The 24,803-nt window shown below is 44.3% G+C and overlaps 1 protein-coding gene across 2 annotated transcripts in view; it reads left to right on the top strand.

Annotated features, from left to right (window-relative positions):
- LOC127586959 (protein phosphatase 3 catalytic subunit alpha) overlaps positions 1-24,803 on the top strand; it is a 245,546-nt gene that overhangs the window by 163,985 nt on the left and 56,758 nt on the right. For both annotated transcript variants that reach the window (XM_052045021.1, XM_052045015.1), the window contains exon 6: positions 4,220-4,359. In XM_052045021.1, coding sequence (XP_051900981.1) covers positions 4,220-4,359 — 140 coding nt within the window. The remainder of the gene's footprint in view (positions 1-4,219; positions 4,360-24,803) is intronic.

The following is a 24,803-nucleotide window of genomic DNA, read 5'->3' as shown; positions in this document are numbered from 1 at the left end:
TACCACATTCCCTACATCACAACAGTAACTATACTTCAAGGGCCATTGAATTAGCTAAAAAGTATGTTGTGATGTCCTAAGGTTGTGAAAGGTTCTATAGACATGCACATCTCCCTTATTACTGTAGAATTCAGCTTTTTCCCCAGACCCAAGAGTGCCAGGGAGATTTACTCTTCAACTTCATTCCTTTGCTGTACTCTGCTCTGGTCTCCTCAGTGTGCCCAACATTAAGAACTCAGTGTCTGGGGAAATAGCAAGCACTTAGTAAGCTTTTATGTGTGTCTATTGTCTGCATATCTGTGTACGTCCGCACTGGTGCACCAGCCAGTGTGGCTCCCTGTTTGTAAATGGTTTATAATGTCATATCACGTGCAGGGGAATCCCTTTTTTTTTGAATAAATGCTGTCAGATTTTCACTGCAGTAATTGATCATTGCAAACATCTGTCTGTGACCAAAAACGGAAAAAAGTGTCAGATGAGGACACCAGAAGAGCTGGGACTTCAGTAGTTTGTCTACTGGATCAAAGAGTGAATTAGTGTTTGCGGTTCCAAATTGTATTTGTGGTGCTCTGACGAGAAGTAGTAGAGGTGAACACACGTGCCGGTTTCACATTCTTGCATTTGCTGGAAGAATATTTGTTAAGTCAAAAACCTTTGGATGAAGTTTGAAATCAATCTTCCAGTTGCTGTCCAGGTAAACTGCACTCCCTAGCAGCTGTTGAAAACTGAACTCTTCTGTATCAGCATTGGTGTTGTATTTGACCATTAACCATAAACCATACACCATCACTGTCCCTCTCAGCTCATGCGCTCTGAAAAATCCATTCCTTCCTTATCTCCACACTGGACTATTTGAGTTCATTCCCTGTTAACTTTCAGTCTCCCTTTTGTCTGTTCTTGACATCGAAGAAGCATTTGACTGAGGAGTCCTGGTGAAGCTGAAGTCAACGGGCATCAAGGGGAAAGCTCTGGCATAAAGCAGGGTGGTTGTCATGAATAAACTTAATAAATGCTGGGTTTGTCAGCAATACCCACATCTCAATCAATGGGGAAACAACCCTCTAAATTTAGGATCATCCTGATCTCTGCTTGATTCTTACTTCACAGTAAGTCTGGTTGACCCATCACCCTGCATTGGCTTCCTGTTTAGCACTGACTTCCTTTTAATATTCTCACTCCACACTCATGCTGCCTGCCCTGTCTCTGAAACCTACTCCTCCGCTAGATGTCATTGAGGTTTCTCTACTTCTCCCTGATTTCCTTTGCTCCACCATTGGTGACAAAGCCTTTCGCTGCCTAAGCCTTAAGATTTGGAATTCCCTCTGTAAACTGTGCCTCTGCCTCTCTCCCCTGAACACCTATTTGACCGTGCTCTTAGACCTTGTCCTGAGCTTCTTGTATGGCTCATCACATTTTCTTTGCTAACTCCCCGATGCAGAATCTTAGAATCTAGGGACATTTTTCCACGTTAAAAGTGCTATATAAATGGAAATTATGGTAAAGGGGAGACTATGAACTCTGGTTTGTTAGCAATGACAAAGGCAAGTTCGCTGCAGTCCATCTGGCTAATTCTAATCCTAATTCCTTAGCACACAGACTTGATAAATTCCCTCTACCCAACGATTTACTTTTATGGGCTGAATGTTCATTTACCGCGATGTAAGAGAAATGTGGACTGTTTCTAAGTATGCTCATCTCATTTCCCTGTTTGCGTGGAGGTAATAAGTCTCTGCCAGACTTCCAATCTGCAAAACCATCAATATTTATGAGTTTGCTTTATTTTAAGATTTATTGAGGTTCTTTAATGTGACAGCATGTATGAATTATTTAATGCCTGCAGCAAGTTAACTGTGTCGACAACTTAACCAAGCTGTTTGTTATTGCACTCAAATTAGTTCACTAAAAGATTGCAATACCACTGGACTAAAGAAATGCCAATACATTTAATAGACTTGTTGTAATAAAACTTATAATATGTGCTTGCATTAATACTGCATGCATTGAGTAGAATTTGGAAAAAAATCTCTTTTAATTAGACTGTCTTTATTTGGAGAATCTGCATTGATTCTCGTGTATTTGTAACTGGCTGAAACTATAAGAATTTGTGGTACTTGTATAATCTTACAAAACTGACAGTTCCCCTGTGTTGTCTTCTCTGATGTATTTGACTCTTAAATGACTTTTCTCATCCAAAATTGGTTTTGAAAGGCAATAATGAAAATTCCTGCCACTTCTGATGGATTAGGGTGCAACCTGCTCTCTTAGAACACCACTAGTTAGGACATGACCTGTTCTCAGAAATCTGCTGCTTAACAGATCATGCATCCTGTGGAAGCTGGTGGGTGAGTGGAAGGTGGGGTATGCTCTTTCCATCGAGGCATTAGTAAATGTCTGAAAGCATTGGAGCGTGCCTTCTTGAATGAAGAGTAAATGGCTGTAATCAGACCGGAGGGCCATTTGCCAGTTTAGAAGCAGGCTGCAACTGAGCATTGTTTATTCCTTGCACAAACTAGACAGATGAAGTAGTGAAAGTCCCCAGAGGTGGTGAGGTCCATGGAAATGGATGTCAAAAGCAAATGGTCCTAGGCAGACCTATGTGTAACCATCACAAATAGGGAGAGAGAACCTATTTTCTTGGGTGGGGAGTCAGCAAGGGGGACAGACCAATAAGATGAAAGTCGGGTGCTTCAGGGGAAGTTCAGAGGCAGTTCCCCGTACAACTAGCTGTGGAAATCTGGGACTCCTCTCCCAGGAGGTTGCAGGTGCTGAGGATCAGTTGGAAAACACTGAAGCTAAGATGAATGGGTTGGGTAGAGGTGTGAAGAGTTATAAACTGTGTTCAAATTGAGTGGCAGAACAGGTTTAAGGGCTGAATGCCCTCCTGCTGTTCCTATGTTGTACGTTGGGAATTTGTGTTGGATTGTATATCTTTTCCAGATATTGGCACTGAATGTTTCTAGAATTGGGTTTATCAGAAGTTAACAGAATTTTTTTTTGTCAGTGTACAGGTTTGGTAGTGCAAAGTATCTATCCTGATCTGAAACATGGCATTATAACAGAAGGCTTAAATTTCCCTGGTGTATTGCATGATCTGCCCAAAAGCACCTTTCAGCCAATGAATTTTCTAGTCACTGTTGTAGTAGAGGAAAGGTGGCAGCCACTGTGGGCATAATGAGTTCCCAGATACAGCAGTGTCTGTTCCTGTGGTGTTGGCATTACTGCTCCTGGGATCTCCATGAGAAATCCCTTACTCTCATTGGAAGCAGTGCCATGATATTTGTTCTTCCTGCAAGAGCTGAAAGGGTGGGTCTCTGTTTAATGTGTTCCACTTGGACTGTCAGCCTAGACTAAGTTGCTGAAGTGGGAACAAAATGCTTACTGCCCTTCTCAGCAAGATCATTGCCACTAAGCTATGGCTGACTGGTGAGGCCTTGATTGCTTTCCAAGATATCTGAGAGAGACCAAACCATTCAATTCAAATACACTGAGATTTTCTCAAATAATTGTTTCATTGTCAGTTCTTTCCAAATTTCCCCAAAGTTACATAAAGTTGTTTGTCCCCTCTTTATATTTTCACTGCATAGTGTGATCTGTTGGGAGCCTTTGGAGAAAAGCATCTGGAAGGCAGGAAGATTTGTTGGATAGGGAGGGAAACCCAAATGTGTCCCAAGTCTTCCAGCATCAGCTTTCTGTGGACATTGAGAGGCTTAATTTTGTATTATTTGGGATTCTGTTCACTTGTACTGATGTAAAGCACAGCATTGCTAATGTATTTCAGGAGCAGAGAGGGGATTTTCTTCTTTGCCTCAATTAAAGACAGGAATTGTCTTCATGCCCTTCATTCCAGCTGGAAGTGCTGGCAATGTTGTGTACTGTTTCGTTTTGTGGAGAAGCAGGGGTTTCTGTGTACTGTGGGGAATTTTTTGAAGTCTGGGGAAAAGAGCTTCTCTTGTTTACTGAATCCCGCTGTTTGTGGTCTTGTCTCGTCTTGCTCCACCCCCAACAGGAATTGGTGGCTGTGGCGCTGTTAAAGATCCTCACCATTTAAGCCACAGCACTGTTCTGTATTGTATTGAAAAGACAGGTATCAGTCATCCTCCACTCAAAGTAGTGAAGTGGGGGATTTATGCGTGCATTCTGACCCTGTAGCACTACTACTGATGTGCATGTCTTTTGTCTATATTTTCAATGTTTTTAATTTGTATTTTCTTCCTTGTAGTTAGATAGATTCAAAGAACCCCCTGCTTATGGACCCATGTGTGACTTATTGTGGTCTGACCCACTAGAAGACTTTGGCAATGAAAAGTCTCAGGAACATTTTACTCATAATACAGTCCGAGGCTGTTCTTACTTTTACAGGTAAGGGGATTGTATCCCGTCACTCTTGGGTTAAGTGTCTGCTGTGTTTCAAGTTATGTCTAGGGGTCATGATCTAGAAGTTAAAGCCAGACTTTCAAGAGTCTAGATAGGAATCACTCTTGCACACAGAGTGCAGTAAAGAGTCTGGGACGCTCTCATGAACTGCAATTGATCCTGGATCAATTGTTAATATTAAACCCGGTTTCGATAAGTCTTCTGTGAATCAAAGATATTAAGGATGTAAAGCAAACTTGGGTGAATGGATTTGGGTCACAGATCAGCTGTGATCTCATTAAATTGTAGGACAGTGCCTCTTGTTCCTGTTGCTAAACCACCCCCAGAATACTTGGCATGTTTTCAGCACCCTACCCTCAGGAGGGTATCTTGACGTTGGAGGAGTGCAGTATGGATTCACTCAAATGATCCAGGGCTCCAAGGGTTAAATTACAAAAACTAGGCCCATGTTCCTGGAGATAAAAAGGATTAATGCATGATTTAATTGAGATTTTGGGAATTTTTTGAAAAGATTTTTGATGGGGAAGATAATGATATTCCATGATGGATTGGATCAAGGACATGGGTGCATCTTAAACTCAGATCAAGGCTCCAAGGAGGGAGGCTGGGAAATACTTTGCATCAGACGACAGAGAGGTGCAATGTTTCCCAGGGTAGATCATAGGCTCAATGATCTTTAGTCTGAGTGATAGGTTTTCATTGGACCAGGGTATTAAGGCATTATGGAGGCAAGGGGAATGGTGGAAGGAGTTAGGGTATAGATCAGCCATAATCTCATTAAGTGGTGGAACAGACTTGAGGGACTGATTGGCCGCCTCTTGTTCCTTTCTATCTTTTTGTTTGAACTAGATAATTACTCAATTATGCAGTTGAGCTAATGAGGTTGCTAATTGGTCATGGTTGGCACTCCAGCACTGTGTTCTTTCTAATGTTATTGCTTAGTTTTAATTGTTTTCCATTTAAAAATTTATATTGTGCTCAATATTGTTGCTTATTCAATGTCAAATAACTAAAAATTTGTAGTGCTGCATTTTTGTTACATGCTCAGTTCCAGATGTGTACTAAAGATAACTGACTGTCTCTCCCCCACATCTACCTCAGCTCTTCTGCCTACCCTGTTGCTCCTGGATTAGCTGCCATTCCTCAGTCAGATATTGGTCAGAGGAACCCATTGTCTTCTGTTATCCTCCCTACGTATTTCCCATAAATGAAAATCAAGAATCTTACAGATGCTTGAAATCTGAAAAAAAACTTCTGGTGGTAACACTCAGGTCAGGCAGTATCCATGGAAAGAGGAAACAGTCAATGTTTCAGGTTGATGATACAAACAAAGTATAAACTGTTGTGAATTACAGGGAAGGGGCGGTCTGGCAGGTTACGTCACAGTTCGGATGACTTGCAGTAGAAGTAGTCCGTTTTCATTCAGACACAGTGTGGTTACCTGAAGTTGTAGAGTTGTTATTGATATGGAAGGCTGCAGTGTGCCCGGACAGATGTGATGTTTGACTGTGGCATACCTTGTGATAATTTTCTACTCAAAACTGGTCTATGAATGACTCTTGTATGGAATTCAGATCATTTTATTTTGCTGTGAAACTGAATTATGAGCTATAGACTGTGTATGTAATATTTTTGGGAGATCTGATTTATTTTACAACTTTGTCACCACCACAGTATAAGAGTCAGAAAGTTAGTGGATGGAGGAAGTGGATAGAATTCAAATTGTGCACAGAACCCAGAGGCATTTTAAAACACTGCTGTACCTTGGCTCCTCAGCATAATGACAGCCCACGAGCCCTGTGCAATAATGGATTAATGAAAGATGCATATTGTGGTTTTTTTACAAAATTGATTTAAAGCAAGCATTAGAACAAATGTGCTAGTCGTGAACTAGAGGATGGGATTAGTAATAAAACAACATGTTTAATGGTTTTAAAGGGCAGAATGTGAATATAACTATGAGAGCAGGTCAAAGGCTGGGTATCTTGTGGCATGATTCACCTGACACCCCAAAGCCTTTCCACCATCTGCAGGGCACAAGTCAGCAGCGTGATGGAGCACTCTGTGCCTGCCAGGATGAGTGCTGTCCAGGAGCACTCAAGCTTAAGTGTTCAGGATCAAGCAGCCTGCGTGGTTGCTGTTCCATCGACCACTCCCACTTTTCACTGTTCAATGGAGCGCTGTGCTGCAAAGTGAAACGTCCTTAAAATGCACTGCACACACTTGCCCCAGGCTGCTACTCCAAACTCCAAGGATACACATCCCATCGAAAAGACAGGCAGGTGGGCAGAGGGGGTGGGGTGGCTCTGTTAGTAAAAAAATGAAATCAAATCCTTAGCAAGAAGTGACATAGGATCAGAAAATGTAGAATCCTTGTGGGTAGAGTGAAGAAATTGCAAGGGTAAAAAGATTCTGATGGGAGTAGTATACAGGCCTCCAATTAGTAGCCAGGATGTGGGGTACAAATTACAACGAGATAGAAAAGGCATGTAAAAAGGGCAATGTTACGGTGGTCATGGGGGATTTCAGTATGCAGGTAGACTGGGAAAATCAGGTTGGCACTGGATCCCAAGAGAAGGAATTTGTAGAATGTCTACGAGATGGCTCTTTAGAGCAGCTTGTGGTCAAGCCGACTAGGGAAAAGGCAATTCTGGATTTGGTGTGTGCAATGAACCAGATTTGATTAGGTAGCTTAAGGTAAAGGAACCCTTAGGAGGCAGTGATCATAATATGATAGAATTCACCCTGCAGTTTGAGAGGGAGAAGCTAAAATCCGATATATCAGTATTACACTTGAGTAAAGGTGTAACTACAGAGGCATGAGAGAGAAGCTGGCCAAAGTTGATGGGAAGAGGACCCTAGTAGGGATGACGGTAGAGCAGCAATGGCAGGAGTTTCTGGGAATAATTCAGAAGACGCAGGATCAGTTCATCCCAAAGAAGCAGCATTCTAAAGGGAGGTTGAGGCAACCGTGGCTGACAAGGGAAGTCAAAGACAGCATAAAAACAGAGAGGCCATACAATATTGTAAAAGTTAGTGGGAAGCTAAAGGATTGGGAAGCTTTTAAAAACCAACAGAAGGCAACTAAAAAAGCAATAAGGAGAGGAAAAAGATGAAATATGAAGGTAAGCTAGCCAATAATCTAAAAGAGGATACCAAAAGTTTTTTCAGTTATATAGAGAGTAAAAGAGAGGCAATAGTGGACATCGGACTGCTGGAAAATGACGCTGGAGAGGCAGTAATGGGGAACAAAGAAACGGTGGACGAACTGAATAAGTATTTTGCGTCAGTCTTCACTGTGGAAGACACCAGCAACGTGCCAGAAATTCAAGGGAGTCGGGACAGAAGTGAGTGTCATCGCTATTACTAAGGAGAAGGTGCTTGGGAAACTGAAAGGTCTGAAAGTGGATAAGTCACCTGGACCGGATGAACTACACCCCAGGTTCTGAAAGAGGTAGCTGAAGAGATTGTGGAGGTATTAGTAGTGATCTTTCAAGAATCACTAAATTCAGGAATGGTTCTGGAGGACTGGAAAATCACAGATGTCACTCCACTCTTTAAGAAAGGAGGAGGCAAAAGACAGGAAATTATAAGCCGGTTAGTCTGACTTCAGTGGTTGGTAAACTGTTAAGGATGAGGTCTCAGGATACTTGGAAGCACATGATAAAATAGGCCAAAGTCAGCATGGTTTCCTTAAGGGGAGATCTTGCCTGACAAATCTGTTGGAATTCTTTGATGAAGTAACAGGCAGGATAGACAAAGGAGAGGCAGTGGATGTTGTCTACTTGGAGTTTCAGAAGGCCTTTGACAAGGTGCCACACGTGAGGCTGCTAAACAAGATAGGAGCCCATGGTGTTACAGGAAAGGTACTAGCATAGATAGAAGATTGCCTTCTGCCAGTCAGCCAAAGAGTGGGAATAAAAGGGGCCTTTGGTTGGCTGCCGGTGACTAGTGGTGTTTCACAGGGGTTAGTGTTGGGTCCGCTACTTCTCACATCATATGTTAATATTCTGGATGACGGAATTGATTGCTTTGTGGCTAAGTTCGCGGATGATACAAAGATAGGTGGAGGGGCAGGTAGTGTTGAGGAAGCAGGGAGTCTGCAGAAGGACTTGGACAGGTTGGGAGAATGGACAAAGAAGTGACAGATGGAATACAGCGTAGGGAAGTATATGGTCATGCACTTTGGTAGAAGGAATAAAGGTGCAGACTATTTTCTAAACGGGGAGCAAATTCAGAAATTGGAGGTGCAAGGGGAGTTGGGATCCTAGTGCAGGATTCCCTAAAGGTTAACTTGCAGGTTGAGTCTGTAGTAAGGAAGGCAAATGCAATGTTAGCATTCATTTCGAGAGGACTAGAATATAAAAGCAAGGATGTAATGCTGAGGCTTTATAAGGCATTGGTCAGACCACATCTGGAGTATTGTGAGCAGTTTTGGGCCCCGTATCTAAGGAAGGATGTGCTGGCATTGGAGAGAGTCCAGAGGAGGTTTAAAAGAATGATCCCAGGAATGAAAGGGTTAATGTGTGAGGAGCGTTTCATACTCTGTCCTGTACTTGCTGGAGTTTCGGAGAATGAGGGGGGATCTCATTGAAACCTACGGAATATTGAAAGGCCTGGATAGAGTGGACGTGGAGAGGATGTTTCCAGTAGTGGGAGAGTCTAGGACCAGATGGCACAGCCTAGGAATAGAAGGACGTCCCTTTAGAACAGAGATGAGGAGGAATTTCTTTAGCCAGAGGGTGGTAAATCTGTGGAATTCATTGCAACAAACAGCTGTGGAGGCCAAGTCATTGGGTATATTTAAAGTAGAGGTTGATAGGTTCTTGATTAGTGAGGACATCAAAGGTTACGGGGAGAAGGCAGGAGAATGAGGTTGAGAGGGAAAAGTAAATCAGCCATGATCGAATGGGGGAGCAGACTTGATGGGCCGAATGGCCTAGTTCTGCTCCTGTGTCTTATGGTTGAACTCTGACTTCTACCACCAAGACTGATGAGGGCAGCAGGTGAAAACCACCTCCAGGTTCCATCTCACCAAGAAGAGTTGGGAATATATCGTCGTTTCTTCACTGTTGCTGGGTCTAAATCCAAAATCCCTAAATGTGAATTGCTACCCAATAGCACCTTCAGCACACAGACTGTAACGGTTTAGGAAGCTGGTTCACCACCACCTCAAGCAAATAGGAATGGGCAATAAGTGCTGGTCAACGATGCCCATACCCTGTGAATGAATATTGAGAGTGGCCAATAAATCCAAAACAGGCACAGAGGGACTCTGTCCTATTATGAGATTAATTGGTCCCTGATAGAATATTGGACTATCAATGTCTACAAAGAGGCAGTGAAATAAACCAGGTTACGCTGTTCCGATTTTGGTCCACATTGCTGCCGTAGTGTTATAATTTGGTGGAATTAGTGCCAGGCTACAGGGATGTTAATGCACAGTCTCTGTAGTTGCTGGGCACTGTAACTATCAACTATTTTCTGTTTGAGGGCCAATTGTTTTTGGCATTACAGTGGTAATGTATTTAATTTGGACGTATTTAATGAGGTTAACATTTCTGAGCCTAATCAATATAGAAAGAATCACACAAATGTCAACAGCTAACAGAAATATAGTGGTTGTCACTGGTGTCCTTCCACCAACAATGGTGACTGAAAAGCATCACAGGATGTCTGCTTCATAGAAAAATCTTTGTGATATTTACCATGTCCAGAAGAATGAGAACAAATAAATGTTGGAATCTGAAATAAAAACAGAAGTGCTGTAAGAACTCAGCCAGTTAAGCAGTGTCTGTGGAAAAAGAAACCAGTTAATGTTTTGTGTCAGGGACTCAGAACTGTTGGGAGCCTTTGCAAAAGTTAAAGACATGTCAATCTGATATTGGATGGTTTCGGCATTTGTAGGATGCAATGTCATTATTAATGCCAGCATTTCTTGCCACGCCTAATTGCCCTCGAAGCTGGAGGTGAGCTGACACTTAAACCGCTGCCATCCTTCTGGTGAAGGTGCTCCCACGAGGGGGAGGGAGTTCCAGGATTTAGACCTAGCGACAGTGAAGGAATGGCAATATATTTCCAAGTCAGGGTAGTGTGGATGTGGAGGGGAACCTGTAGGTAGTGGTGTTCACTGGGATGTTTTCAGTGGACCCAAACTTCCTCTCTATAGGACACCGAGCACTTTCCTTGTCACGTGGAGTGAGTAGAGTTGCCTTCCTTGGTGGTGGGTTCTCAAGAGGAGGCTGCAAATGGTTGTAGCCAGTTCAGGCTTGTCTTGATATGAGCTGTTTTAGTAATTGAGGAATAAACTAAGGCCTGGACCCTGGGGAAATCTCCCCTGGTCTTTGAAATGCAGCCAGTGGATCCTTTTGTCTAACTGAGGACAGCCAGGAGCTTCCTTTAATGTCACAATTGAAATGGGCACTTCTGGCAGTGTGGTACAGTCAGTACTGGTCTAGATGTTGGAGGAACTCAGAGGTCAGGCAGGACCAGACGAAGGGTCTTGACCCAAAACATCGACTGTTCATTTCCCTCCACAGATGTTGCCTGGCCTGCTGAGTTCCTCCAGCAGATTGTGTGTTGCCCCAGATTCCAGCATCTGCAGCCTCCTGTGTCGCAGTTTAGATAATGACTGGGACCTGAAGTCGCCATCTTCTGACATGAGAGAGTGCTGCTCACTGAACCACCACCCAGAATGGGTGGACCAAGATGGACAGCAGCAGTTCAAAGTGCGACCAAGCAGTGGCGTTCCCTCCTTTCAGCACGATCTGTTCTTGCTGTGCTACCATCACCAGTACAGAGAACCAATAAATTCTTCATAAACAGTTATTTTTACAAAGCACAAAGATGTATTGAAAAAGTTAACATTTCATGCTTCATTTGGGAATAATAAATGTTTCAGTAGTTTTGTAACTAAAATGTGCTTTTTTTTGATAATGTGGTTCCTGGTGAATACTGAATAATGAGTTCTGTCCTATTGTGGAGCCAAAACTGTAGGTTACAATAAAGAAACAGCATTCACATTTATCAAGAGGACCTGCTCTGAGTGTGAGCTCACCGGGCTGACTGAGCTGCATTTGCAATTTGATCTGTAGCTTTATTGACTTGGCTGATAAATGGCCCAGGCATGGAAGCTGTAATTGGTGAGGAAATGGCTGCAGGTGCAATAACAATTCCTCTGAAGCTGCAGACTTCAGTGATTTGTAAACTAGGCACTTGATTACTTCTTTCAGCTTTTTTTATGAGCTGATTTTTCTTTTTCATCTTCAGACCTTTTTTTGTGTTCTTCTTTTGGATGAAGCATTAAAGCTGAGGCCCAAACTGAGTTCTCAAGCATCTGCTGAAGATGCCATGGTGTTACAGTGAAGAGCAGTGAGCTCTCCCTTCTGTCCCATCCTGTATTTATCTCTCTGTCAACATTCACTGCAAGCAGATGTTCTCAATATCACACTGCCTGTGGGAGCTTGCTGTGCACAGTGGTTACTGAATTTCCTGCATCAGATATCTAAATATTTTGTTAAACTAAGGCTGAGGTCATAACGGATGCTGTACAGATGTAAGACGTTTTCTCAATTTTTTTTCTTTCGTACATCTTGCCCTTCACCTCGCCCCAGCCCCATTTGTCTATTTAATTGGATGTTTTCATTTCAATTGGTTTCTTTCTTTAGATGCCTTTCAAAACCTGAATGGTGATGCATACAACCTTTCTAGTGATAGTGTATGGGTGTTCTGGGCGATCTGTATATTATTTGAAGTCAGTCTGATTGAATGTAAGAAATAGAAGCTGGAGTAGGCCATTCAATAAGGTCATGGCTGATCTTTTACTGTTGTTCCACTTTGTAACACCATATCTCTTGATCCTCTTGACATCTGAGCACTGTGGATCTCTGAACATATGTCAAATTGAGGGCCAATGGCATTGATAGAGATTTTTATCAAAAGATGCCCTCTCTTGGGCAAACTGTTTGAAAGGTGTGTCAGGGCATTTGGACGTAACACACCACTCCATGTCAACATTGGTTTAAACTTGCATGATGCACTAATGGTATGACCTTAAGGACTGTCATGGGAATCTTTATCAAGCAAAGACCAACGCTGAGGCTTGGGAGGCATTAGCATAAGTGATGAAAAGCTTTGTCGGAGAAGTAGATTTCAGTCTCTCAGAGTGACAGAGGGGTTTAGGGAGGGATTTCCAGAGATTAGGTCCATGACAGCTGAAAGCAGTGCTAGAGTGATCTTAAACTCAGGAATGATCAAAAGGCCAAAGTTGGAGGAGTATAGAGATCTCCCAGAAGTGACAAAGTTACAGAGATGGGGAAGGTCTGAGGAGGGGGTGGTGGTGTGGAGCGGAGGAGGGGGGTGGCATGGGTGATGGTGATTCTGGAATGGTTGCACTGGAAGCTTGTGGGCAGGGGAAGAAGGTCCTTGAGGACACAGGTAGCAAAGTTTAGGGTCAGGTTTATGGTGGGTGCAAATTTGGGAGATCAGCCAGGAGTGTGTAGGAGTAGTGAGAGCCTGAGCTGGTTGTGTATATCTGCGCCTGACACGCTTGTTCATTACTGCATCCTTGTTCTCTTAGGAATTTGGCAATGGAACATTGAGAGTTCAGACTCGAACTCTTAATGGGAGAGCAAAGGTTCATATTGTAAACGAAATCCTGGCTGCTATTCACATCTGTAACTAACTTGGTATGGCCTTTTAAACATACAAAATAGAATAGAAAAGATAATTACTATCCCAATCTTTGTATTAAAATCTATCCACCCACCTGCTGTGCAGTAAAGGGTTTTTGTAGCTCAATGGGTTGATCTTAATAATGGCTGTTCAATAATTGAAGCTGTGCTGAATATAGATGGGAAAAAGCAAATGTCTATTCTCTGAGACCGTCAAGTTGGCAGCTCTCCACACGGTGAAACAAAATCCAGGGCTTGTGATTTGCTGAATGCAGAGATGCTGTGGAAACTAATCATTGATCAAGACCGAGATGCTGCACAAAATGAATTTGAGGCCTGATCTACTATTACACAGACAAAAGAGGAGAATTTAATTTAATTAGAACCTAATGATATAATTTTAGAATTGGTTTAACACCAACCTTGACTCGGGCAATATTGTACCTTTTAAGATGGTGGTCATGGGTTCAAGTTGCACTGTGGACAGTCAAGTCCAGGATGAAAACCAGTGGAATATCGAAGGTGCACCGCACTTGTTGAAGAAATGGCTGGGAGGGAGCACCATCCCAGTGGGTGGGTAGGGAGGGGGGAACACTGTTCCGACGGATGGGGGTGGGGAAGGGGGAGAGCGCCATCCCGATTTTGGGGGGGGGGGGGGGGGGGGGAGGTGAGGGAGAAATTCTATCCTTGAGATGCGATGTTACTCAGAGGCTTCAGTTAATCTAATGATTTTGTTGGAGAAATAAAGGATTCTATAATGCAGGGGTAGAGCCTGTCTTCCTATGGCTTCCCTTTTACATTCTCATTTTCTTCCCCACCCACCCCCACATCCTTTACCCCTTGATCACCTCCTCAGCTTCTATTCTCCCATCTCCCGCACAGTTCCTTGGGGTTGGCAGGATGAGCTCCGGTCACTGAAGGTGTGGGGACGCAGCTCTGTCACTCCATCACTGTGAAACTTCTTGGTTTCTTCCCTTTAGAAACAAAGTCTTACGGTAATGAAATATATTTGATAGAGTGTGCATGACAAAGCTGTTTCCAGCTGTGGTAGGGACCAATGAATATGGGATTAATAATTCCAGTGGCAAATTCATGAGACCACATTATACTCCAAGTGGTGGGGATGTGGACCTTCCCAGAGGGAGAGGTCGAGGTGGACACATGAAGGAGAAGGAGATTGTGAGGGATGGGAAGATGCTGGTGCTGAGCACAAACACTGGCAAGGAGCAGAGGGGCCGGATGGCCCAGGGTGGGAAATCTGGCTACTGGTTGTGAAGGAATGCAGCGGCCAATATCTGCGGTGCTCCATGGTGCACTGCTTCCTGCACACGTTGGAAGGTTACATGAACGTGTGCAGAAAGCAGCGTGCCGGGTTACCTGTGCAACAGACGGCTGGTTGTCCTGCTCCAGTGGCTGATTGATCAATTTTCCACAGATATTGGTGATCAATGACCGTCATACTCCAGTCCTCTAGTGGAAGTTCAAACTGCGATTTGGTATTGGTTTATTATTGTCACTTGTACCGAGGTACAGTGAAAAATTTGTCTTGCATACCGATGGTACAGGTCAATTCATTACACAGTGCAGTTACATTGAGTCAGTACAGAGTGCATTGATGTAGTACAGGTAAAAACAATAACAATTTGCTGCATGAATCACTAGAACATGATTAGCAAATGGGGGCTTGGTGATGTAGTCTGGGACTAACAACAGCCTGCCAAAAGCATTTATGTAATAGGAACTCATCTAGCCAATTATTCATAGCTGCTGGCGTGGATCTGTGGGCAATGTCCAGATTAGCTATGATTTAATCTGTTATGATCTGGAATGTGTTGCCTGGAAAGGTGGTGGAAGCATGTTCAACAGGAGCTTTTAAAAGGGAGTTGGAGAAAAGTTTGAAATGGAAATATTTTCAGGACTGAGGGGAGAGAGCAGGCGATGGGTCCATTTTAACATGTTCAGAACCAGCATGGACTCAGTGAGCTGAATTATCCCCTCCTGTGCTGTACCTTTCTAGGGCTCACTCTTCAGAAGGAAAACGCCTGCATGGGGTTGTTCCTGAACCTCATGAGCTTCACTTCTTTATCACCTCACTGATTGGGTTTGTGCTTCACACATGAACTCAGTCAATGTTGACATAAATATCTCAAGTCATAGAGAAAGCCAGAGCAAGCCCAGCTGTCAGAGCACTTTTACTACTAGACTGAGGTTTACCATTTTGGGTAGAAAGTCTGTGAAGGGGTTTTTAACGTTGAGCAGACAGTGGAAGGATTGAATGGTACATTAATTCGGAGCTCTCAATGCTGTTCTACAAAGGCCTGTTTGTGACCACCTTAGTGCCATTAATTCACAATCTTGGGTAGCTGCCTCTTCTCCCCTCCCTCGCCCACCCCCCCCTCCCCCCGCCCCACCTTCAGCTGCCTCCAGTCAGGGCAGATAGAGGTACTTGTAAACAATTTTTACCACCGATAATGTTTAAATTGGGAACCTGTGGTACAGGCACCACTGTTTTGTGATTCCGAATCCCTCAGCACTTCTACATTTTTGGATGCTACCAAATATGAGAAGTAATGGGATAGATGGAGGTGGGGGGGAGGGGATAGATGAGAAGGAAAAAGGAGCATCTCTGATTGGCATCACCTAGGCAAACCTAGCCTTGCTCTACGTTTGGCTCTAGTCTTATGTGTGGAGGATCAGAGGGATCTTGAGGTCCGAGTCCATAGGATGATCAAAGCGGCTGTGCAGGTTAAGAAGGCATATGGTGTATTGTCCTTCATCAATCGGGGAATTGAATTTAGGAGCCGGGAGGTATTGTTGCAGCTATATAGGTCCCTGGTCAGACCCCACTTGGAGTACTGTACTCAGTTCTGGTCGCCTCACTACAGGAAGGATGTGGAAGCTATAGAGAGGGTGCAGAGGAGATTTACAAGGATGCTGCCTGGAATGCAGAGCATACCTTATGAAAGCAGGCTGAGGGAACTCAGCCTTTTCTCCTTGGAGCGACGGAGGATGGGGGGGACCTGATAGAGGTGTATAAGATGACGAGAGGCATTGATCGGGTGGATAGTCAGACGCTTTTCCCCAGGGCTGAAATGGTGGCCACAAGAGGACATAGGTTTAAGGTGCTGGGGAGTAGATATAGAGGAGATGTGAGGGGTAAGTTTTTTACTCAGAGTGGTGAGTGTGTGGAATGGGCTGCCGGAAACGGTGGTGGAGGCGGATACAATAGGGTCTTTTAAAAGACTGTTGGATAGGTACATGGAGCTGAGTAAAATAGAGGGCCATGGGAAAGCCTAGTAATTTCTAAGGTAGGGACGTGTTCGGCACAGCTTTGTGGGCCGAAGGGCCTGAATTGTGCTGTAGGTTTTTCTGTGTTTTCTATGTTTTTGTAGCATAGAAACAGGCCCTTCAGCGACTGTGTCTGTGCCGACCACCATACCTCTATATACTCGTCCTACTTGCCTGCACTTGTTCCATGTCCCTCTAGGCCCTGCACATTCCAGTACCTGTCCAGATGCCTCTTTAAATGTTGTTACTGTTCCTGCCTCCACCTCCTCCTCTGGCAGTTCGTTCCAGATCCCAACTACTCCTTGTGTGATGAATTTACCCCTCTCATGAACCTCAACCCTCTAGTTTTAGACACTGCTACCATGAGAATTAGATATTGTCTGCACTATCTTGTTTAACTACTGGAGCAGGGGTTTACAGCCCTGTGCTTTTTGGGTCTAATGTGCTTTTGAATAAACTACCCGTAAAATGGATGTAGTATTAGAAATGTGCTGTACACGTTGACCATCCTTGCTCACTGTTTTGTGCTCTTTGCATAGCTTAGCGAGTTGGATAGGTTGTGTTGAGCCAGATTGTTTATCAGAATGGCTTGGAGTTTGCAGTCAGCAGCCAAGCCCTGGTGCTGTGCACGGCTCACAAAGATCCAGCATGTTCTGCGCCTGCTCTCTCTCCTCTTTTTATTTGACTCTGATTGCTGTTAGTTCAATGGGATCCTGGGTGCCTGGCAGTTCTGGTTTCATCAGCTGCCTGAAGAGTAAATCGGGCTGAAGAATTTTCTCAGCAGCAAACCTGAAAGTAAAATTCATTTTCACTGTTGCTTCAGACATTTTACAGGGGGCTGAATAAAGATTGGACCTAGACAAACGCAGAAATGTCAAATATGTTTTAAAGCAAAAATTACAATTGATGCGCATAAAATTACCTTTTGGGAGCAGAGTGATTGGTGAACTGTAATGATGGCTTAGTGCACTATTAAAACCCAGAACAGAGCCTAACATTTTTGTACATTTTTAAGGTGAGACTAGTTCATGAATTACTGGAATTTTTGTTGATTGCCCACTTCCCTTAAATTGTGGTGACAAAGGCTGCAGACATGAGATTGGGGATGAGGGCTGAATAATGTCAGCAGCTTTGTGAACTGATGTTAAGCTGCACATGCACAAGACTCCAGTGGTCCCCATATTGCAGGTCCCTATTAGTGGTGATGGCGAGTGCCAGCAGTTTCACTGTTATTGTCTGGTATAGGTTGGATACCGGAGAGTTTTGTCCTCGGAGAACAGTGTAATGAAGCTGGTTCTGTGTCCAGCCTGGAACCAGATCACCAGATTCTCTACATTGTCCTACCAGGCTGCCTTCTGCCCATCCTTTGCACCTCCCACCTTTTTGCTGCATTCCCTGACCTTAAAGCACATGTTCCTGGGCAGCCACATACACCAAGCACAACTGGTTCATTGTCGAACAGATATGAGCAGGTTTCCAGTTTGTAATGCAGTAAACAGAATAGGGTGAATGTGATCATGGCAATGCAGAGGGAAGCAGCTCCGGTGATGTTATGTAGAAACTGAGATACCAATCCTACGTGGTCCATTTGTGTGCTTGGTTTAGAGTGGCAGTTGTCACAATGTGAGAAACCCATCTCATTCTTAATACAGCTGCAGGTGGTTTGATTCCTCTGTGCAATTAGTGCAAAGTCTGGTAACACGGAGATGGTGTAATTTCAGTTGGAACAAACGATGAAGCACAGGCAGTGGTTTTACTGAGCTCACTAGGGCTAGGCACCATTTAGCCATTCCTGCTTGTACAGCCGCCCAATGGCATCACAGTTAATCTGTAACTTCTCTCTGTCCATCTGGTTTAACTCCACATCCTTTTATTCCCAGAATCTGCCCAATTAACAGAGATCAGCATTGTTATTTTGTGTGTGGGGAGGGTTCTATACCCTGCCTGCCCTTCGTGCACTTCTGATCTCTGTACCTGAGGATGCCTTGTTGGCCTTGGAATCATCGCAGCCTGTATTAGCAAGATTTATTTCTGGGGTGAGGGGGTTTAATTCTATGAAGATGGATTGAGTAAAGTTGGCCTACCCCCACTGGAGATTAGAAGAATGAGAGGTGACCATTTGTTGTGTCCAAGATTGTGTGGTAGGGGTTGATGGGATAGGTGATGAAAAGCCAATTCTCCCTCTGCCCAGCTGGACAGTCTGGAGCCGGGAGACGATCTTGGGATCGGAGTTCGGCTGCTTGGAGCGACGACGCAAAACAGTCTTTACACTGAGGGTTGTGAATCATTGGAATTCTGTACTCCAGAAGGCTGGGCATGCTCGGTCATCGGATGCCCAAAGTCCCAGACCACTAGGTTTTAGGATGTGGGAATGTGGGTGGGGCTCAGGATGAGGTGGGAGGGGGAAGTGGACAGGAGATGGGATCAACTCCACCCCTACTGAATGCTGCAGAGCACGACAGGCTGGGTGCCTGCCTCTTACTGAAAGCGCAAGACTTTGCGTAGAGAATAAATGCCTGGGGCTGTGGGAGCTTTGTTAGAAAAGCTTAACTACGTCACCCTGAGATGGGGCTTCAGTGTAACCTCCCCTCCAAACGTTGACTGTCTGGTGTGTGGCATGCCTATTCTATGTCAAAGGCTCTCGATGTTTTCAGTGGAAACCTTACAAATCCAGTGATGCTCTGCTGCTGAATCCATCACGTTGCTTGGAGATTGAGACTAAAGCAGGCTGTTGTTAATTTTGAACCAGGTGCAGATTTTGGTTGGCTGTAAACTCTTGAGAGGGGGAATTGAAATTTGTGAAAGGATTTAAACCTGGGTTCTCTTTTTTAGCTAACAGTTGGTCATTTTTCTCCATGGCTGTGGTGTCATTACCTTTGTTCCTTTGTCACCAAGTGTTATTTGGTGACCCAGGAGGCTGGATCCTGTACAAAGGCACCCTGTGCAGATGTACCCTGTGTACCAGCAACCATAGTCAGAAATGTTCTAAGACTCGGGACCTTTCAGGAATTATTTATAGAAGCAGCAAATGTACAGAGATGTGAGTGTTATATTGTGCTGGAATATTAATTCCTTATGCTCAGTATTATTGTTACTAGGATCATCTCTTGTCAAAATTCTAAGCCTAATGATGTTTTCACATATATTGTATAATGATAATCTACATCATGGAAGTAGATCATTTGGCCCCTCTGCCCCACACCAGCCCTTTCCCACCCTCTGTCCATCTCACCACCCCCCCCACCCCCACCACTTCCCTTTCTGTGCCCCTCTCACTTGGCTCTTTAGCTGCCATAAACCCGCCTGCTATGTCCTCCCCACCCTCTGCGTGAAGGAGTTTCTCCTGAATTCCTTATTGGATTTATTAGTGATTATCTTGTGTTGTTAGTTACTATCAAGTGTTGTTAGTCACTATCTTGTATTGCTGGTGACATCTTGTTTTATGGTCCTAGTTTTGGACTGCAAACAAGTTTAAATAGCCATGTACTTTGCAGTCAAGTGGAAAGGATGAGATTGAAAAGTTGTAAAAGTTGTGTTGCATTTAACTATGTATCTAGTTACTGAACAGAGGCTTCTCAAAGTGAGAGGGTGGAGAAATTCCAGGAGACTGGCATGGCAGGGAGCAATCCTGAAAAATCCATGCCAGGAGTAAATGGGGATGGAGTGAATCTAATTGGGACTCAGAGTAGGTCTTAAAATAGGCTGGCAGTGCACTTATTGGGGTGTTGCTGTATATGGATTCTAGAGAGATGTAGAATGTATTTCAGAAAGTCAAGCTAATCTCTGTTCTACTGAAAGCATTCTGGCATTTTCCCCCTTTGTGGTGGTACAAGGTATTTTGCTTCAGTCAGAGCCCTTCCTCGGGCATTAGAGACAGCAGCCTTTCTTTCCATTCAGTCCAACAACTCTGTTAGCAATAAAGTGTCTGGAATAAACGTACCTTCAATAGGAGGTAACAGCATTTAATGCAATGTTCTCACATTGACGGTAAATTGCATCCTACCGTGTACAGCTCATTCAATACAGATGGGGTTCACTACAATAGTTGTGGAGGAGACCTTTGGCAGCATAGCCATCTGATAAATGTTTGTAACACCTTAACAAAAACTATTTACACAATAAACTAAAATGTTCAAGGTATTTCACAGCCACGTAGTCAAACAGAATTTGACAGTAAGCCACTAAAGGGGACTTGCCATTTCCGAAGACTGTTTTAAATTTGGTTTCTTGGTTTAACTTAGAAGTGTGGGTGCAGGACAGTAGTGCCAAGTTGGTGATCATGTCCAACATCTCTGTGGTGAGCTGTGGACAGGAGCATTTGTACTGTGTGAAGTAAAAAGTATCAGCAGATTATTTAATGACAGCTCACTGTCTCACATTCCATTCCAAGACCCCATACCTTGCCTTGGGCCATTACTCCTGCTCACTGACTCTGTTTCCTGGTTCACCCACTGGTGACTGCGCCTTCCCCATGGTTCTGGAATTCCCTCACTAAATCCCTCCAGCCCTCTCTATTCCTTGAAGATGCTTGCTAACACCGACCCGTTTGACCAAGCTGCTCGACGTGTCTGTGGTTTGGTGTTGAGTCTTGTTCAGTGAAGTTCCTGTGAGGTGCTGGACCACTTTTACTCTGCAGACACTATGTAAATGCATGTTGTTTTGGGCAGTATCAGTTTAACAGCTCCTCTGGGAATACGCTGAAGCTTCTCATTGTTCTGTTCTGGAAGCTGACAATTCCTCCAGCATTGCTTCACGTGCTGGCTACTCCCAGCTCTGCTCCATGTTATCAAAAACAGGCATTTCATGAAAATCAGAAAACCTGCAGATGCTGGAAATCTGGAATAAAAACCAAATGCTAGAAAAACTCAGCAGGTCAGACAGTATAAGAGAGAAGCAGCCAATACTTCAGGTGGAAGACACTTTGTCAGAAATGGGAATGAGAGAAACTAGTTTTAAATTCCCGAGGGGGAGGGGATGGGTAGAAGGTTATCTGGTAGACAGGTTGATGTTGGAAGCTAGAGAGAAAACACAAATAGAAGAACATAAAAGCTGTGGGATTAGGGCAGTCAGAGAGAGAGAACACAACCAAAGGAGAGTGAGAACTGTGAAGTGCAAACACATCTACTGTTCTTGTGGAGAGAGAAAAACTAAGATGGATGAGCTGCAGAACTGACCTCCACTGATACAGAGGAAGTGAGGTACCTGACCATGTTGAACTTGGTATTGAGTCCAGGAGGCTGTAATGTGCCCAGACGGGATGTGGTGCTGTTCCCCAAACACGTGTTGGGACTCATTGTAACATGTAATGGGGAATTAACAGACAACTGGAAGCTCAGGGTCTCCCTTGGAGACTAAACATAGGTGCTCTGTAAAGTTTTCAGCTGATCTGTGTTTGGCTTTTCCAATGCACAGGAGACCACACTGTGAGCAAGTGTAGTACACTGGGTTAAAGTGCAAGTACATTGGTGCTTCACCTGGGCGGGGTGTTGGGTTGTTGGGCAGTGTGAAGATGTATTTGTTTTCAGTGAGGAAGGTGTCAAAAAACCTCTGGGAAATGATGGCGAAAAACCAGGTCTACAGTGAATGAGGAGCTGAAGAGAATTAGCATGAGTTCTAAAAATAAAAAAGAGAAAACCTAGAAACTACAGGTACTTGCCGTGACATCAGTTGCAGAGAAATTATTGAAGTGGTAACATGGCAGTCAGAGAAGACTGAGGGTTGGGCAGCGTCTAGGTGGATTGATGAAAGGCAAACTGTTTGACGAGTTGAAAGTCTGAGGTTGTAATTGGCAGAATAGAAAGCGGCGGAAGTGGAATGTTTGCATTTTCATAAGGTCTTTGAGGATCCACACAAGTTATTAAGCAAAACTAGAGTTCATGGGTTAGGAAGTAATATACTGGCCCCTATCAGATGCAGGGTTAATGGACAGGTTAGAGTAGGAATGAATGGTTGGGTAGCAGTGATTTGTGTGTGCCGTGGGGTGGGTGGGGAGTCCCAGTTCATTATATCTCTGGTGTGGATGAGGCGCCCAAGTGTAATATCTCCAGGACTGGTGGTGATACAAAGCTCATGGCAGTGTGGGTTCTCATAGGAATGTAGAGATGCTTCAGGGTATAGACAGGCTGAGTGAATGGGCAAGGATGTGGTAAATGGAATATAAAGAGGTCAAATATGAGATTGTCATTTTGGTAGAAAAAAATAAAGACAGTATTTTTTATATGATGGATTGAAGGACATTATGGTTCGAGGGATGTGGCCATCCATGTACACAAATCCCTGAAACTTAGCACGCAAGTGCAGCTAGCAATTAACAAGACAAACAACATCTGGACCTTTTGTGCTCAAATTCTCTTCCAATGGAGTGAAAATGTCTTACTACCATTATATAGGGCCCTGGTGAGCCAGCACTGGGAATGTTGCCTCAGTCTGGTCCCCGTTGATATATTTTGGGATATTAAGGGAATAGGGGATATGGGGTTGATGCAGGAACGATGTCAGCCACGTTCTTATTGAATAGTGGATCAGGTCTACTATTTCAGGAGAATGATTAGAGTCCCTTCAGATCAGAGCCTCTGCCTCTCTGCTTGGGGATCAGGTGCAGGATTGGCTTTGTTCCCAGGAAGCAGGCTGCAGATTATGAAAAAATGCCCCTGATAGTTAATGAAATGTGCCTACAAACTGGGGTGGGTGAATGTGTGCTGGACATGTTGGGCAAAAGACAGATGTTGGTGTAGAACCCACGTTAGAAGTTGCCCATTCACACGCTTGGCACGTGTTGAGGTGGAAGATAGCAATGGTAAACTCCGTGGGTGCTGTGAGGATTCCTGGGTCCACAGGGAAAACCCCAGCAAACCTTCTGCTGCCCTTGGCCAGGTGGTGTGAGCTGCACAGTATAAATTAACTATGGTTGGCTACTAAAGACTTTTGGCAAATCAACTGTGGATGTTTCAGCAGTGTTTAAATGTTGTTTTTGACTGGTTTGACATGATTGTAGCACAAGATGAATGTTCTTGCAAAGCTTCAATCAGCAGGACTTGGCAGTGAGTGACAATGGCAGTGTTGTAGCCTCCCATCTGTGGGTCAGTCAGGGCAACTGAAGCTCGGAGCTCAGTGGAATTAGTGAAGATCAAAAGAATTTTGGCTTTTACTGAGCAAACAGGATTTGTCAGTGTTGTCAAATTTGGATCCAAATTTTACTTTTCCACTGAAACATTGTCTGGAGCCAGGAGTTTGACAATAATTTGCTCCACTCTCCTGTAAGTCTGATTCAGAGTTGGTTCTACTATCCATTGCTGCTTCCCTGTCCTTGTATGTGGAAACTGCCAATGACAATGGGCAGAGAACTGGGATGGGACTTGCCTGGAGTCTGCTTTCTAATGGCTGCACAAGGCCTGTGTGTGGGAGCTGGTGGCATGGCTCCTGCTGCTGTTTAGAGATGTGCGACAGTGTCTGGCGTTCTTCTGCTTTTGAAAGAGCTTGTTCTTCTTGCTCCCCCACCACCAAGTTGGGTGATTTTGCTCTCCTGAGTGAGTCAGGTTGTGGGGTATGTGTCAGTCGTGCTTTTGGTCAGTGTGAGAGCATTGTACAGTTAGTTCCACCATCTGCTGACGAGGGATGGTACTACAACCAGCTGGAAACCCAAAAATTACCCGTAAAATGGGCTGCAATGACATCCCTGTCCCTGGATACGGGTAGCAGCTTGGTAGGAAAACATGGGCCTTCATTGCATTTCTGACTACACTAAAGATGCTGTTCCTATGGTTGTGGGAGTCCAGAGCCGGGGGCAGTCGGGCTACCCAGGGTGACGTCAGGAGGCTTCTCCTCACACTGTGAGGAAATGCAGAACTCTCTTACCTTGGAAGTCCTTGGAAGTTTCAGGTGAGATTTGTGTTGTGGAGGGTGTAAAGGATACAGAGACGAGGTGGAGTTAACGTACACTTTGAATTGAAATAAGCTCCAATGTCTGAATAGTTGCTTCCTGGCTTGTATTTGTGTGAACGGAAATTGAAGCATTTGATGGGTTTGGCCATCCTGGAGGGAAGGACGTCAGTGATCTGGGGTTCTTGCATAGATACAACACAGAAATGGGCCCTTCAGCCCACCGTGTCGACCATCAACTACCCTAGTCCTACATTAATCCCACTTTTTTTTTACCTCCCCACGAGGAAGGAACTTAAGAAAGGGCTGAGGAGAGCTAGAAGGGGACATGAAAAGGCTTTGGCTAGTAGGGTTAAGGAAAATCCCAAGGCCTTTTTCAAGTACGTGAAGGGTAGGAGGATGGCTAGGGTGAAGGTAGGTCCGATTAAAGACAAAGGTGGGAGAATTTGCCTGGAGGCGGCAGAAGTGGGAGAAGTTCTCAATGAATACTTCTCTTCGGTATTCACCAGGGAGAGGGGTCTTGATGATGCGGAAGGGAGTGCTGGTAGGGGTAATGTTCTCGAGGTTGTTGATATCAAGAAGAGAGGATGT

This window comes from Pristis pectinata, chromosome 2 (assembly GCF_009764475.1).
Source record: "Pristis pectinata isolate sPriPec2 chromosome 2, sPriPec2.1.pri, whole genome shotgun sequence".
In the NCBI taxonomy this organism is placed as follows: domain Eukaryota; kingdom Metazoa; phylum Chordata; class Chondrichthyes; order Rhinopristiformes; family Pristidae; genus Pristis; species Pristis pectinata.
The sequence above is the reverse complement of the archived record's forward strand: the minus strand, read 5'-3'. Positions and strand labels throughout refer to the sequence as shown.